The sequence below is a fragment of the Podarcis cretensis genome (assembly GCF_951804945.1).
Source record: "Podarcis cretensis genome assembly, chromosome: 6".
Taxonomy (NCBI): Eukaryota; Metazoa; Chordata; class Lepidosauria; order Squamata; family Lacertidae; genus Podarcis; species Podarcis cretensis.
Genome location: NC_137175.1, coordinates 57610555 through 57626972, shown reverse-complemented (window position 1 = coordinate 57626972; position 16418 = coordinate 57610555). Strand labels below are relative to the sequence as shown.

Below are 16418 nucleotides of genomic sequence, written 5' to 3'. Positions count from 1 at the left end.
TCTAGTCCAACCTGTTGCTGTCTGTTTGTTTTTTAGGCAAATAATGAAGATCCATTTAGTTCATCTACAACAGGCTCTGTCAACAATGTGGTCATAACTAAAAATGTGTTTGAGGAACCTCCAGCCAAAAATGAAGATGTACCTCCTGCTTTGCCTCCTAAAATTGGAACACCTACCAGACCTTGTCCTCCCCCACCTGGTAAGAACCAGTACTAAGTGTCTGTGTGCTACTCTTTGGTTTAAAGATGTCTTTATGGCTGTAAGAGAGCAAAGAGCTTCTAATTTAGTAACCAACTAATTCCTATACTACTTCTATTTCTTACATAATTTTAAGTCGTCCTTCTTAATTTAGGTAATCTTTACTTAGATACATGTTGGGAGCCATAAATTTGGAAGAGAGGCTGTAACTTTTAAATTGCTCTGACAGTGCTACTGTAGAAGCTGGTTGCTGAGTAGTTTATTGAATTTGATAAAGCAAGCTGGTTTAAACCAGTTTTAAAATAAGATTAAATTAAGCATTTTTTTTTTAATTTGAATGAAAGAACTGTCTCTTGCCCACACTGAACCACTTACAAAATGGAGAAAAAATTGGGAAGAATGTACATACAAACAAACCCTGAAAAACGTGAAAGGTTTTAGAAATCAGATTAAATCAGATTATGACTACCAGCACTAAGGATTTTTTGTGGGGGTTTTTTGGCTATATAATGAGATGGTGTAACCTAAAACACTATTGTACACTGGATAAATATTTCTGCCACACTCATAATCATGCTAAAGTGATTATTTTGATGTAGGAAAAAGGCCTATCAACAAATTGGAGTCTTCGGATTCCTTTAAACTGAATGATCCCTTCCAGCCCTTCCCAGGCTGTGATGGTTCCAAAGAACAGGAAGCTGACCCATTTGCTCCCACTGGTGTGTGCAAAGAGATGGACACCAGCAATTTTGCTAATTTCAGTGCTGTAAGTAAACAGGATGGGGAGGCATCAAGCTAACTCTAATGACTTATTTTTGTGAAAAACAGTGAACATTTCCAGACTTAAATTGAGTGAAATGGGTTTCATACCGCAATGCAACGATGTAGCACATATTAACGTTAGTAGTGCCTCTCTAAAAAAAAGGGTACATTACCACTTCCTTCTGGGACAAATGCAGCCAGTTGCAGCAGATTCTTAGTTGCACATTTATGTATTATTTAGCTTCACATGAATAATTGTTACCTTTCCCAGTCTGTAAGTACACATTGTGCCTCAGGGTTTAATGTCTGTACAGTATATCAAACTGCAGTGCATCATTTATCTTCAAAGCATATGTTAAGGTCACAGTTAGGCAGTTAGAAAATAAGCAGCACAACCTTTACATTGTACTTGTAGCTACCATTTGAAGGCTTAATCCCCTGCAAGATTCATAAATACAAATTGATAGTGTGACAAGGAAATCTTGTCCCTGAGCTCCTTTTTTGGCAACCAGCCATACAGCTAGGCCCTGCCTGCTGCCTCTGCTGTAAGATTAGTCTGGGGGAAGGGCCCAGGCACAGGGACAACTGATGCAGCAGCAGGCTTTGTAGGCAAGGCATCTTAAAGGCCAAAACAATAGGGTAAGGATTTGTTCAGGAGACCGACTCAAGGGAATGAACAGCCCTAGCCATAAACTATTATAAAAAGGGAAACTACCAAAAGTAAACATCCTCGTTGTATAGAACACTTCAAGATAAGGCACAGATCTGTCAACTTGGCATGCCACCCGTCCCCTGTTAGTGCTGAGTGATCTGTAAATGAGCGAACAAGTACAATGCACATGAAAGAGAGATGTTATTTTCCAAGGAGCGCAGAATTAAATTTCAAGTACTTGAAGGTAGGAAGCATGGAGCAATCAGTCAATCAATTAACACTGTAAAGGATTTCTGGGTCAAGTTAGTGAGAACATGTATTTATGTCAGTTTTTATCCTGCCTTCCTACAACTGTGCACAGCCCAAGGAGGAATGACAAAACAAAATACAGCAAAATAAAACTTATTTTAAAATTTATAAAGCAAGCTGTTAAAGGCATAACTAGATGAAGCTATCTGCCACCAGCAGCAGAGCACACACAGCAGCCTGAAGGTCTTGTCTTAACAACATCTTCATCTGCTAGCAGAAGGTCACTAGACAGGAGGCTAAACAGGCTTCTTTAAGAAGGGAGTTCATCAGCCATTGAAAAGACCATTTCTTGCATCCCCAGCAAACCTGATGTTGACTGGATGCAGAAAAGGGTGCTTTCAGAAATATTACTAGCCAGGCAGACTTATATTGGAGGAGGTGGTCCTTCAATCAGCCAGGTCTTTAAAAGTCATAACTAGCATACTGAATTCTCCCTGGAAACCAATATTCCCAGTAACTGGCTCCTGATCAATAGTCTGGCTGTATCATTCTAGAACCCCTGTAGCATTTACTTTTCAAAGACTGCTTCCTATAGAACACATGACAGTAATCTAATCAAGATGTAATTAAGACATGTATCAAGATGGTCAAATCAGATGCTTTAAGGAATGAGTGCAGTTGGCACACCAGCTATGTAAAATCTTTCTTTCTTTCTTTCTTTCTTTCTTTCTTTCTTTCTTTTATATCCCACTTTGCCTCAAATGATCTCAAGGTGGTGTACATAGCTCTCTTCCTCCCCATGTTATTGTCACAACAATCCCATGAGGTAGGTTAGGCTGAGAGTAAGTGACTGGCCCAAGGTTACCCAGTGAGCTTCATGGCTGAGTGAGGATTTGAACCCTAAGTGAGGATTTGATCCTAAGTCTGACACTCCCAACCACTACATCACACTGGCTCTCTGTGCCAGCACCTGAAAAAATGAACTGTGTCATATGTTACCATAACATTTTCCTTAGTAAACGGAATCATCTTTATATCTTGCTACTCTGTTAATCAGTGGGTCATAGCGGTGGTGGACTTGGGATTTCTTAACTTGCTTTATTGCATGACGGTCACTGGGATGTAAACCTTTGGGGAGGAACAGTAACGTGGTGCTCTTGATTATTTTGAAGGCCTTTCTTTAATTAAATCTGTGTACTTGGATTGTCGGGTGGTTTTAAATAAGCATTATATATATATATAATATAATCCTTCTCTTTAATTATCAGTTTAAAGTAACTGTGCCAAAGATCCTATAGTCCAAACTCTTACAGTGGACTTACATCTTTGCAAGCTACATCAAATGCACACTTTCAATTTTCTTTGAGTGTTTGGGGCAAATGAAAATATTTTTCTCCTCTTAATTAAACAATTGAAACAATGAACTAGATAAATCATAGATGCTGACCAAACACCCATTTAAATTCTAAGTGATGGTAACAATAATTTAAACCAACTGGGGACAGAATCTTCTTTAAACACTTGATTTTTACCTCCTCAGTTAACAAATCCATGGTTTCTCTATTTTAGTATCCTACTGAAGAAGATATGATTGAATGGGCAAAGAGGGAAAGTGAGAGAGAGGAGAAAGAGCGTCTTGCAAGGTTGAAACAACAAGAACAAGAAGATTTAGAACTAGCTATTGCACTCAGTAAATCTGAAATATCAGAAGCATGAAGAATTGCCACAACCATTTGTCCCTTGCCCTGTATGTGTATAGCTAATCAGAAGCTGCTTATGCACAGGGAAGTACAAAAGGCTTTAAATTCCTGCAAATGTGATTTTTGAGCAATGTAATGTCTTATTTGTAATTTTTTTCATATTCACTTAACTCATCTGGCTACTCTTTTTTAATAAAGCGAAGTTCCATTTGTACTTACCTTGATATTCTTGTGTACTATATAAACCATTACACCAAAGTAAGTTCTTATAATGCAAAAAAGACAAATCTGTATTAAGGCACAGCAATGCATTTTTGAAAGATCTCAGAAGGCAATTCTGACTCCAAGCAAGTTCCCCTTTGATACATGCCTTACGCAGTGTTGAAGATCTAGAATGTGCAGGTGTGTCTAACAACATAAAATGAGTGAGTGCATTGTATTGCCTTTAAACAAATGGATAGGTCATGTGTTACTGATATTTCCCTTAAAAATATTAGATGGCTTGTTCTAAGTCTTGATTAGCTTTCTTTTCGAAAGGGCCAAATTTTGCCAATTACTATAATACCGAATTATTTAGATCTCCCAGGTGGCCCAGTTAGCAAAGTACATTTTCACCTTGTAATCAAATCTGGCCATGTAGCCAACCAAACTGTAGTTTATGGCAAATCTTCATGTACTTAAAATTTGCTGATAATCCTGCTTCTTTCTTGCTAAAATGTTCAGATCTGGTTATCACAGGTATTAGAAATCTATTGTATATATTAGAGATGATGATAATTGAGGTTAAGCCTATGGAGTGCCTTTATGTCTGTGGGCTTCCTTTTAATGAAGACTCTTCTTCTAGAGTGGATATCTAACAGAAAATCTAGATTCCAGATGCAACTAGTGTTATCTGAAACTTTTAACTGCCATTTTGCCTACTATCAGGTTTTTTAAAATGACCTTTTAGGATTGTTCCAAGGAGATTTCTAAGATTACACTGTTTGGCCAAGTTCACTGTTAAGAACTCTGATGCCCCACTGCTAATTGAGCCAATTTCTTATGTGAAATATGCAACTTAAATTGGCAAGTTGACAGCAGAATTTGAAATAGGGTAGGAAGTAGACTACATAAAGATATAGTTTACAACAGTTGATTGCTGTTGTGTATAATTTATTGAATGCCAACTGATAGTTGCACCTTAAAAATAAATTTCCTTTTATAGTAACGAAGTCAAAATTGAATGTTAATGAAAGTAAGTTATTATCTAATATGTTCTGTTCTGCAGGATGTTAAACTCATTCCAAATGACTCGTTTCACTTCCATCTTCAATACATGCATAGTTAGGCTGCAGCCACACAAAACTGGTGGTTCTGCTTCCCCCCTCCCAAAACACTGTGGTATTTGTGCCTCGAATTAAGAGTTTTAAAATGATTTTTCTTCTGCTGCAAGGAGTTGCATAGTTACCACTATCAGGATGAAACTTTTCCAGTTACCTGTGGATGCTGCTGCAAGAGACTTTTTAGGAAGGTAGTTTTTGCTCAATTTTCCTATAAATTGAGATCAGTTCTGAGAAAATTTTGCACTAGGAAATGAGCATTTTAAAACACCTGCTCAAAAAAGTAACCTAGCAAAACCTCTTGCAAGTATTAATGTTCATAATTTATCTACCCAAATTTTGTATTAACATTAATCGTGCATATTGTATGTTTAACTGGACTACATAGATTTTTCTTTTTTTGTTAAATGTATACTTTGTGGACCAATACAATATCTGTGTGTATATATTATACATATAAATATATATATATTCAAGCTTTCTTGTATAGGATTTAAAGTTCTGAGTCACTTGATGTTACATTTCATGTTACTGACTGATCACAGAACCTTTACTCGAAGGCTTCTAAATAAACCACTGCTGTGTCAGCTTAAATGGCATTACTGTTAAAGTTTTAAAAGGCTTTTAATAACTTGTTCAGGTGGGGTTAGCCTCTATTTATAGACCTTTGTTTAAAAATTCTAAAATAGCTTGTAATTATGAATAAAACAGTTTAAGTATATTATGTTTCGTCTGGTTTTTGTTTTTACTTTTAAGTAAACTGTACAGTGTCTTGTGGAAATATACAGATATGAAACATCACAACTTTAGTTTTGGTTTGAAAATGAATTTTAAATGAACTTTCAATTCCCTAAAGTATGTTTTTTTTGAGAAGCTACTCAAATGTATTATTTCTGTACAGAGTTTGGATTTTGTAGTTCACAGCGGGTGGCGCTGTGGGTTAAACCACAGAGCCTAGGGCTTGTCGATCAGAAGGTTGGCGGTTCGAATCCCCGCAACGGGGTGAGCTCCCATTGCTCCTGCCAACCTAGCAGTTCGAAAGCATGCAGTGCAAGTAGATAAATAGGTACCGCTCTGGCGGGAAGGTAAATGGCGTTTCCATGCGCTGCTCTGGTTCGCCAGAAGCGACTTAGTCATGCTGGCCACATGACCTGGAAGCTGTACGCCGGCTCCCTCGGCCAATAAAGCGAGATGAGCGTTGCAACCCCAGAGTCAGCCACGACTGGACCTAATGGTCAGGGGTCCCTTTACCGTTACCTTTACCTATTCAATAGCTCAAAGTGGGTATTAGCATCCTAGACATCAGACAAGAAATAGATCCCGATCTCCAAAGCTTTTGAAACCTACATGGGGCAATAGAAACAGCAACAAACGGTGGGCGATACCTGGCTATGTCATTCACATGAATTCAATCATTTGTGGTTAAGTTCTGATACAGATCTAGCCTCCAAATTGGACAGTGTCTGCTTGCCTCTACTCTCATAAATACATATTTAAGAGCACAAAAAATGCATCATGTATAAATGAAGAAGTGCTTATTTGCAAAGGCTTGGCAAAGCTGCCCTGTGATAGAGAGGCTGAAAGCGGGAGAAGGCGAGTTGGGGGGAAAGAAAGGTGGCAAGTGTCCATTCTGCAAGGGAAGAGGGGAGGAGACGTTATCGCTGTTGTGAAACGTTTGCAGAGAATTGGGAAAGGGGGGCAAGCTCTGCAAGATCTAAGTAGCCTTGGATAAGGGATGAACTGGTTTAACCATTGTTATGGGGGGGGGGCACAAGGGGAAAAAAGAAAGAAAGAGGGAGGAGGAGGAGAACAGCTTCCCTTGGGAGTAACCTGGCGATAATAATAATAATTTATTATTTATACCCCGCCCATCTGGCTGTCTTGGAGTTTCCTTCCTGTCCTGCCAGCCCAAACCTAGAAGCTCCCTCCTGCCTGAGCTGGCGCCACGCCCTTGACCCGAGGCGATGAGCTACAGCTGGGGCTGGTTTCCTTTATCATGCCGGTTTATCAAGTACGCGGCTCCCTCCGAGAGACCTGCAGGGGGCGGTCGCTCGCCTGAGAGGCCTCAGGATGAGGAGGGAACAGGCGGCGGCCGGCAACTTTATAGGGGAGGAGCCGCCACCCAGCAGCGCGGGGACCTTGCTCTGGAGCCGCCTGCCTCCACTTTCCCGGCGTTATGAGTTTGCCGCTGACTATCGAGGCGGAGCGGGCTTTTTTTTTACCTCAGCAGCACCTCGCTTCATCTCGAGGCGAGCCTAGCGGAGCCTCATGGACGCGCAAAGTAGCCGCAGAAGCAGCAGCAGCAAGAAAAAAGAGCTGAGGTACTTACTCTGGGGGAGGTGGATCACGCCTTCGGTTTAGCTAGGTTGGCGCGCTTGTGTTTCACGAGCAAGCTGCCTTGGCAGGCAGGAAACCAACAGGTGAAGCTGTTGCCGTCATGCATGTCGACATTTGCAAATAAACCTGCCGGCAAGTTTGCATGGCTGGGCCATGTAGCTGCTGAAGCCAATATGGGTTGGTTTGTTTCAGTTGTTGTTGTTGTTATTATTATTATTTCTCGTGTTTTCTTCCAAAGGAGCTCAAGGTGGTGTGTGCCTGGTTCTCCCCTGCCTCACTGAATCCCCACAACCGCCCTTTGGGCTGAGAGGCAGCGACTGGGCCAAGAGCCCTTGCCTCCCAAGTAATAATAATAATAATAATAATAATAATGTATTTATACCCCGCCCATCTGGCTGGGTTTCCCATAGCCTGACACTCATAACCACGACACCACACTGGCTCTCATATTTAGCATTGTTACGTGGATTGAGTGTATTTCCCACTCCGCTTCCTGACTGTAAACTGCTGGGGTTTGTGTGTGTGGAAAAGCATTAAATGTAAAAAGAAAAAAGAAAGGTAGTAACCCTGAGGTGAAACTGAAATAGAGTGTGTATGAAACCCCTGGAGAGCTGCTGCCAGTTACTGAGCTAGATGGACTAACAGTCTGACTCGGTGTAAGTCAGCTTCCTAAATTCCTAAGGCGGTTACATAAATGTTTAGAAATGGCAGGTGAAAGGGGATGCACTACAGTATTGCCACTTTATGTAAGTTAAGGCGACATATATTGTAGGTACATACTTTCCTCTCTTTATGTCAGGTGAATCTACTGCCAGCCTGAAAATAAATGTTGCAAGCAAGTGGGATTCCTGACGTCCCTGCTATGTGTGTGCAAATTTCTTATTGTGAAAATAAGAAATATTTAGGGTGTGTGCGCTAAATTTTGTTCTTGCTCAGGTGCCATATTACCAAAGTCTGCCCCTTGTTTCTCCTAATGTTCAACTGAAATCTACCTTTCTGTAACTTAAGCCCCATGGCCAAGTGTTTTTGTTCTGTTTTGTCTTGTATCGATGGTTTCCCCTGAAAAACCTGCATTTTACTGCTGAATCAGAGCAAACGGCAATCCAGGGAAGACTTGATTGCTGTTGCTCCAATTCAGCGGTAAAACACAGGTTTTCCCGGGGAAAGTGCTAGGAGAAAAGCAACAACAACACTTGGGCATGGAGCTTTAAAGTCTGGACCTGTGCCCACTGGGTAGTGAATGGTGATCCAGAAAAAGGTGGCAATTCCAGGTTTTCCCCATTTTGATTGGCCCCACTGTGTCCACCTTCTGATTGTGGTCTCCAGTATGTTCAGATCAAATTACAAAATTCTTGCTATATGAAACTGGTTGCTAAGTTATGAGGAGAAAGCACTTTTCACGTGCTCAGAAGGTACCCTTTTCGTTTTTAATTCAAATATTTTCAGGGCTAAGCTTTGCTGTTGGGGGACAGGAGGTGGGAATGCTGGAAACAATGTTCCATCCTTGTCCCACAAACCCAGTTTTTTAAAACCCTAGAATATTTCTCTTCCATCACTGCCAAAAGCTCAGTGTGTTTGTGTGTGAGAGCCTGCTTAGGTTGAATGTGCTGCCAGCTTTCTACAAAGCACAGGAGGAGATGTAGACCTATTAAATGTTAAACAGGACTTGGTAAAGGACAGGATATGCCAGAATTGATGATCTCTTTAATGTGCTTATTTGTTATTGAATTATTTATAAGCTTTTCAGTTGGCTAAAATGACAGAGACAGTTAAAGAAAATTACACTTGATCTTAGTCAAAAGGCCGAGAAGAAAATTAACAGTTGTGGGGGACCATTGTTCATTTTCTTTTTAGTTTTGGCAAGTCATGAGTTGGCTGCTCATATTTGGATTACTATGGTACCTCGGGTTAAGAACTTAATTCATTCTGGAAGTCCTTTCTTAACCTGAAACTGTTCTTAACCTGAAGCACCACTTTAGCTAATGGGGCCTCCCGCTGCTGCCGCACCGCTGCTGTGCGATTTCTGTTCTCATCCTGAAGCAAAGTTCTTAACCTGAGGTATTATTTCTGGATTAGCGGAGTCTGTAACCTGAAGCGTATGTAACCCGAGGTACCACTGTATTGTTAAGTTTGCTCTGTTTTCATAAAGCCTTCAGAGGGTTGAGAAGGGCTCTGTGCAATAGGTCAAAAGCTGTTGGGCACTTGAATAGGAGAGAAAGGGTTTGGGCACTATGCTGTTTGAAGGAAAGTCTTTCATTCGAAAGCACGTCAAAGTGCAAGTAGAGAAATAGGTACCGCTCCTCTGGGAAGGTAAACGGCATTTCCGTGTGCTGCTCTGGTTCGTCAGAAGCGGCTTAGTCATGCTGGCCACATGACCCGGAAGCTGTACGCCAGCTCCCTCAGCCAAAAAAGTGAGATGAGCGCCGCAACCCCAGAGTCGTCCATGACTGGACCTAATGGTCAGGGGTCCCTTTACCTTTATTCTTCAACACTGTAGCTAAGAGTTTTCCCATTTTAGAGATATGGTGCCATGTAATCACTGATAAATTTGATCCAACTTGTACAAGGTTGAACACTGTTGGATTAAGTTCTATAAGGTGTGTTTTTTTTATTTCCAATCAGCTTGTAGCAAGCTACTCAAAATATTTTTAATATTTAGTATCATTCTACTATTGAAACTCCTTGATCTAGATCTTTCTCCCATTTGTCTTGTAAATAATAATAATAATAATAATAATAATAATAAATTTTATTTATATCCCGCCCTCCCCAGCCGAAGCCGGGCTCAGGGCGGCTAACAACAATAAAACAGTACAAAAGTACAGCACAAACAACACTCTAAAATCATTCATTATAAAATTCATTATAAAATTATTAATTATATAAAATTAAGTAAAGCTGGAAGACTGAAAGTTTTAAATTTAACAGCAACAAAAAAAGTTTGTCTGTTGTCAGACATATAATGTAATAAGTATTTTCTACTTTAAAACAAAAAAACTCAGAGCCAGGCCTACGTTTTTCTTGCTACTCTGTTCAAATTCTTTCCTGCATGCTGTGCAGCATAACAGCAGCACATTAAATGGTCATAGGTTGTCCAGAATACACTTCCTTTATTTTTAATCTTTAATGTCTGTTGCTTCTTACTTTCTCTGCTTTATGTCTGTATTCTGTGCCCCAGGCAGGTGATAGAGGTCAGGAGGTTCTCTGTCATGTCCTCTGGGATGCTGAGGACACTGTCTAGCCTGGTAGCCGCCTTTTGCACTTCCTCCAAATGCACAGGTATTGGCTCCTACTCCAGTATGTTAGTGGTTGTGCTCAATGCATTCAATCCAAATTCAGTGTGTTTTTCCAATATAGTATTTTTTTATGTCCTGAACAAATCCACTGCCTGTTTCTGTAAATCAAAATCACAAGTCAAAGCAGTCTACTTTGCTCGTGATGTTGCAATAGCTAACCCATAAATTAGGTTAGAGAAGTTTTATAATTAGCCAATGGACTGCATAATCTCTGGGCAACTTCTGATAGAAAAATGCACAGTAACTACACTTTGAAGTGGAAATAAACTTTGATAGGAAATAAACGTTGCTATTTCAAAGCCATGTTGTAAGTCCATTACAACAGCTGGGAAATTTAAAAGGAAATAAATATTACTTTGCATACCAAAAAGTACAATAGCTGATACGTTTGCTAGTTTAATAGTTTATCCATAATCATCATTGTGTTTAGGACTTAAGAAATACACTAGGGTTATTGGCTAAAGCATTTCATATATATTTAAAAGTAACTGAGCTATTCAAATGTCTTTTATCTGGGGGCAGTGATGGGCCGGATGAGGGCTAATAAACTCAATCTCAACAAGACAGTGGTTCTATGAGTCAATGTGGTTCCCAGTTCCAGGCATTAGGTGGACAGCCTGTTCTTCAGTGGGAGTGCTGCCCCATATAGGAGCAGATTCATAGATGAGGGTGATTCTTGATTCCAAGCTGTCACAAGAGACCCAAGTGACTTAAAATGGTGAGACTTACCTGCGCCCAACTATTGCTGGTTCACTAGTTATGGCCGTTCCTGGACTGGAACAGCTTAACGCCAGTTATCAATGCTCTAATAACCACCCATATAGAGAAATGCAGCATTCCAGAAGCTGCAGGTGGTACAGAATGCTGCAACCTGGCTGTTGGGCACAGCTGACAGGGTCATGTTACTTCAGTTCTGAAGATACTGTAGTGGCTGCCATTCATATACTGTACCAGGCCCACTTCAAGGTGTTGGCATTACACTGTAATTAGTTTTTTTTTTAAAATAAAAAAATAGTAATCCTTTTATGTATTTCTTAGTATGTACTACCCCAAACCTTAAGAACTGCTGAAAAGTATCTGCTTGTAGTCCCACTGGCTAGTGTGGTGAGTAAAATAGTGATATGTGGCATGGCATTTGCAGCAATGGCGCCCCTTTTACAGAGCTCCTCACTGAGATATGAGAGTCCTCCACATTAGCTGTTTTCAGACAACAAGCAGAAACATGCTCTCCATCCAAGCTTTTGGAACCTGGTGCCTCCACTGGGAACTGCCCAGTTGGTGTTAAACTATGGCAGGGCCTTTCCAGTAGAAATTCCCCACTTCTGGAATAGTTTCCCTGGTGAGGAGAGTCTGTCTTCCTCATTATTGACTTCAAAATATTTCTGTTCACCCAGGTATTAGAAAGCAGAAAGATACAATTCCTAGCAACCCTGAAATAATTCATTGAGAGACTGGTTGTATTTAGAATATTTTAAATATTATTTTAATGATGTGTTTGCCACCCTGGACTCCTTTGGCAGGAAGACTGAGATATAAATTGAATAAATAATAATAAGTATCATGTTGGTGTTGATTCTGGATGGAATTGAGGTCTAGTGCTGCAGTTTTTTATAATGGATGTACAATTTAATTTTGTTACATGTTTTATATTGTTTATACTGCATGTTGTGCTCTGTGCTCTGATTTGGGGGAAGGGCAGGGTATAACTGCTGAAAGCAATTGAATAAATACTAGATGTTGCAGTGGAAATTAGCAATAAATCCATTGCTAGTCAAATATTTATGACTTTTTTTTAGTTGCCAACTGCTGTAGTAGTTGAAAGAAAGAACCATATTCCTGTTTTGTGTGTTTTTTAAAATGATATTGTAAGAACTTGCTTCTATGTTTGATGTGAATGTGTCCGTGTCAGTTAAATACTTCTGGAAGTGAGCAAGTTAAGTTTGGTCATGAATTATGAGATGCTATCCTTTGTGTTTTATTTATTATTTCCAGATAATTTTTGAGTGCACAAAATGTTTTGTAGTTCTTATCTCATTTTGCTTAGGGAGGGAAGCAATTCCAGTAGGTGCACTGAGGTCTATTGCTTCTTTTTAGTAGTTAATGTCTTAATTTAATATGAAATTATGCTAATGGTATTTTAAGAGCCACTACATTTGGATCAAAGGACAGAAAGATAATGACATTACTAGGGGAGCATGAAGAACATGGAGAAGGAAGCAGTTGAGTCCATGTGAGCAATTGAAGATAAGTTGCTTGTTAAAATACCATGGAACAAGAGCACGTGAGACCCATCTCTATGCTTGTATCACAATCACAAGACATATTGTTAGAACATAAGAAGAGCCTGCTGGATCAGGCCAATGGTCCCTCTGGTCCAGCATCCTGTCCTCATAGTGACCAACCAGATGCCTGTGGGAAACCCATAAGCAGGATTAGAGCACAACAGCACTCTCTCCCAGCTGCAGTTTCCAGCACTGGCATTCATAAGCATTGCTGCCTCTAACTGTAGAGGCAGAGCATAGCCTTCATGGCTTGTAGCCATTGATAGCCCTCTCCTCCATGAATTTGTCTAATTCTCTTTTAAAGGTTAGTGACCATCACGGCCTCCTGTGAGCTGCATGAATACGTAATTTCTTTCATTTGTCCTGTAAAGCAGGTGTATATACTGCTAATTGTTCTGGAGGTTAAAACTTTATCTCAGACTCTCTGTATCATAGAAAAATGGTGGAATAGTGCTACTCTTAATCCTTTTCCATAATTGAACAGTGCTCAGCTTCTGACAATCTATTACATATGTTGTGTAGTGCATTAAACTATTTGAGGGTTTTTTGTGTTTCAATGAGTTGTTATGCGTTTCAGGTTTCTCTCTCTTTTTTAAAAAAAATAATAGAGCCTTGAACAGGAGCACTCATAGGGCATAAGAATCCTCTGGTACATTTTGTTGCAAGTCCCACTTGTAGATGCACAAGCACAAAATGTTGCACCTTTCACATATTTTTTTTTTAAAAAGCCATTTCAAGCAAGATTGCCTGGATGTTATTTTCTAACATGATGCTGATGGAGTAATTGTGCTTCGTATGTGAAAACTAAGGGTGCAATCCTATGCGTGCTTACCTGGGAGTAAGTTTTATTCAACTGAATGATTCTTACCTCTGACTAGACATGTACAGAAATACACTTTAAGAAAAGCATTCTAATAGTTAACATGCTGACCTTTGGGAAGATGGGACTTCTTTATCTCATGCCGCATTGGAAACAGAGAAGTTAGCATTAACTCTTTTCTCTTTTTCCAGATCATCTGCACAGGACTTGAATGTTGCTCTCAGTGAATGCATGGCAGCTGTGGATCTGTTTCTAAATAACAAATTCCAGGATGCCCTTGTTTCTCTGCAAACTAAGTAAGCTTGTTTATTTCTTTCTCTAATTATTGTTAGTGTTTCTGCTATGGTGCTAAAGTAACTAGCTTTTACAAGTCTTTCTGTATTGTTGCACGCCACTCCAGTTTCCAAGCAGTGCAAGATTCCAAGGGTTCTAGGCGCCTACCCAGGGTTCGTGTTTCCTTTGGAATGAGGCACAGCAGAGACTGTGGTGTCTCTATAATATATGGTTTATTTACACATATATACAACCTGAGCTTTTGTGATGGAGGAGTTCACAGCATTAACACCCCAAGAGGGTCTTGCTGCACCCATAGCCACAGCCTTGGATTCAAACAGAAAATAAAACATCGCTCTGTCTCTCTCAGTTCCTAGCTTGCTACTTTCTGGGTTCTAGCTTCTAGTTCACATAACTCAACTTTCCACTCTGACCTATTGTCCTTCAAAATACCCACAAGTTGAGGGAGAGGGCCCCATCCATTTGCTGTCTCTCACAAATCCACTTCGTTTGTCCCCTTAATGTTCTACTGGGAAGCTAACCTGGCTATTCCAATAATGAGAAGGGGGCCCAGGCATTCAACCTCACCTACTGTCTCTCTGTGTGTGTGTGTGTGTGTGTTTGTTTTCAAAGGAACATAGGAATCTGACTCTCTGATTCTCAAATTATTTTTTAACCTGAAATGAAAAGCATTGAATAAGCCCCAGTGCAAGTATTAATACTCAATTTCTGACAGAAAAGCTTGTAACTCACTTCCAGACTTGGTGATGTTGTATCCATTTAGGGATGCAATGTACCACCAGCCGAATAGCTGAATAAGTTGTACAATTAAACATTTTCTACTCAAGAATAATAGTTGTAATGTGCTCCCACATTTTACTAGTATCTGTGCAAAAATAACCCTTAGTATTTAAATATTATTTGAAAACACTTGCCTGGTTTACATGACATGGTAATCCAAGGAAATGTGCAGGATCCCAGGGAGGAGCTCACAGCCACATTGCTCCTCAGTTCTTTTTAATTGTGTATCAAGCTGAAAGAAGCCAAAATTTGGCTTAATGTGTTGTCTGAGCCTGGGTTCATGGTTAAACTCACTCCTTGGTAACCACGAGCTGCAGCCAAGAACAAACTATAGTGTTGTGTGAACCAGGCCACTAAATAGAGAAATGTGGTATTATCAGTCTGGTGGTTCCTAGTGCTACCCAATTGTTGGTCTTCCAATGTAAGCTATATGTGGAATTGAAAATGACTAGGCATAGCGACATGGGCAGAGAAGGGATAGAGTATTAATATTAGCCTGCCTGATTAATGTTTATTTGCAAAACAAATACAAATATTTTTTTAAAATAAAAATTTGCATTAAAATGTTTTTATTTAAAATTAAATTCTGTCACACAAATATTTCAGTTTCTTTTTTTAAAAAAGGAAGTCATTTTAGTGCAAATTAAATAACTGATTTTTAAAAAGAAAATAAATATGCCGATAAAATAACACCAGTGCAAAAGATCATAGTGAATGTATGCCAAAGAAGATGCCTCATAATAGGCTTCATTGCACATGTCAAAATGCCTCTTTAAAAAATGCAAAAAAAGAGCACTAAGTTGATCAGTACCTGCACAGATGTTGCTGCTGTTGTGTTCCTTAGCAATAAGAATTTGATTTTGTTTGAAGTCTGGAAAGAGATGGAAGAACTGCAGGAAAAACAGAAGAACAATGATATGATGACAATGTATTGTAGGTGCCTCATAAAAAGTGAATGAAGACAACCTGGCTGTTCTGCAGTAAACAACTTATTTTTATTTATTTTATTTATTTATTCAATTTATATACCGCCCTATACCGCTTTATAGGTCAAAACAGCACTTTGAAATGGGCCTGGAAACTAGTTGGTAGCCAATGCAGTTGAACCAGGATCGGTGTAATATACTCAAACCATCTTGCTCCGGTGAGCAACCTGGCCGCTGAATTCAGCACTAGCTGAAGTTTCTGAACTGTCTTCAGAGGCAGCCCTACATATACCACAATGCAGTAATCTAACCTTGAAATTACCAGAGCATAGACAACAGTAATTAGGCTATCCCTGTACAGATAGGGGCACAGCTGGGTCACCAGCCAAAGCTGATGGAAAGCACTCCGGGCCACTGAGGCCACCTGAGCCTCAAGTGACAGCAAAGGATCCAGGAGTACTCCCAGGCTACAAACCTGCTCCTTCAGAGGAAGTGTAACCCCATCAAGAGCAGGCAACCTCCCAGTCATCTGGTCTTGGTTGATAAGATGTTGGCAATACTCTTTAACTAGAGCAGCAAAGGAAATAATGTGTGTCCCCCTTCATTAGCTTTGGTAAGGTGGCTGCTTCTATAAAAGGGAAAATACAGTGGTGCCTCGCAAGACGAAAAGAATCCGTTCCGCGAGTCTCTTCGTCTTGCGGTTTTTTCGTCTTGCGAAGCAAGCCCATTAGCAGTTTAGCAGATTAGCGCTATTAGCGGCTTAGCGGATCAGCGAAGCAAGCCCATAGGAAATTCGTTTTGCG

General features: G+C 40.0%; 2 protein-coding genes across 8 annotated transcripts in view; both read left to right on the top strand.

Annotated features, from left to right (window-relative positions):
- Positions 1–5601, top strand: part of EPS15 (epidermal growth factor receptor pathway substrate 15) — a 52565-nt gene extending 46964 nt beyond the window's left edge. For 3 of the 4 annotated variants that reach the window (XM_079980276.1, XM_079980277.1, XM_079980275.1), the window contains 3 exons: positions 37–199; positions 798–964; positions 3431–5601. In XM_079980276.1, the coding sequence (XP_079836402.1) occupies positions 37–199; positions 798–964; positions 3431–3577 (477 nt within the window). In that variant the 3' untranslated portion in view covers positions 3578–5601. The remainder of the gene's footprint in view (positions 1–36; positions 200–797; positions 965–3430) is intronic. The other variant, XM_079980278.1, reaches the window with a different exon arrangement.
- A 1087-nt stretch (positions 5602–6688) lies between these two features.
- Positions 6689–16418, top strand: part of TTC39A (tetratricopeptide repeat domain 39A) — a 52790-nt gene continuing 43060 nt past the window's right edge. Inside the window, exons 1-3 of one of the 4 annotated variants that reach the window (XM_079980375.1) lie at positions 10356–10496; positions 12656–12743; positions 13807–13911. In XM_079980375.1, coding sequence (XP_079836501.1) covers positions 12709–12743; positions 13807–13911 — 140 coding nt within the window. In that variant the 5' untranslated portion in view covers positions 10356–10496; positions 12656–12708. Of the gene's footprint in view, positions 7202–10355; positions 10497–12655; positions 12839–13806; positions 13912–16418 lie in introns of those variants that run through there. The other 3 variants (XM_079980374.1, XM_079980376.1, XM_079980373.1) reach the window with 3 other exon arrangements.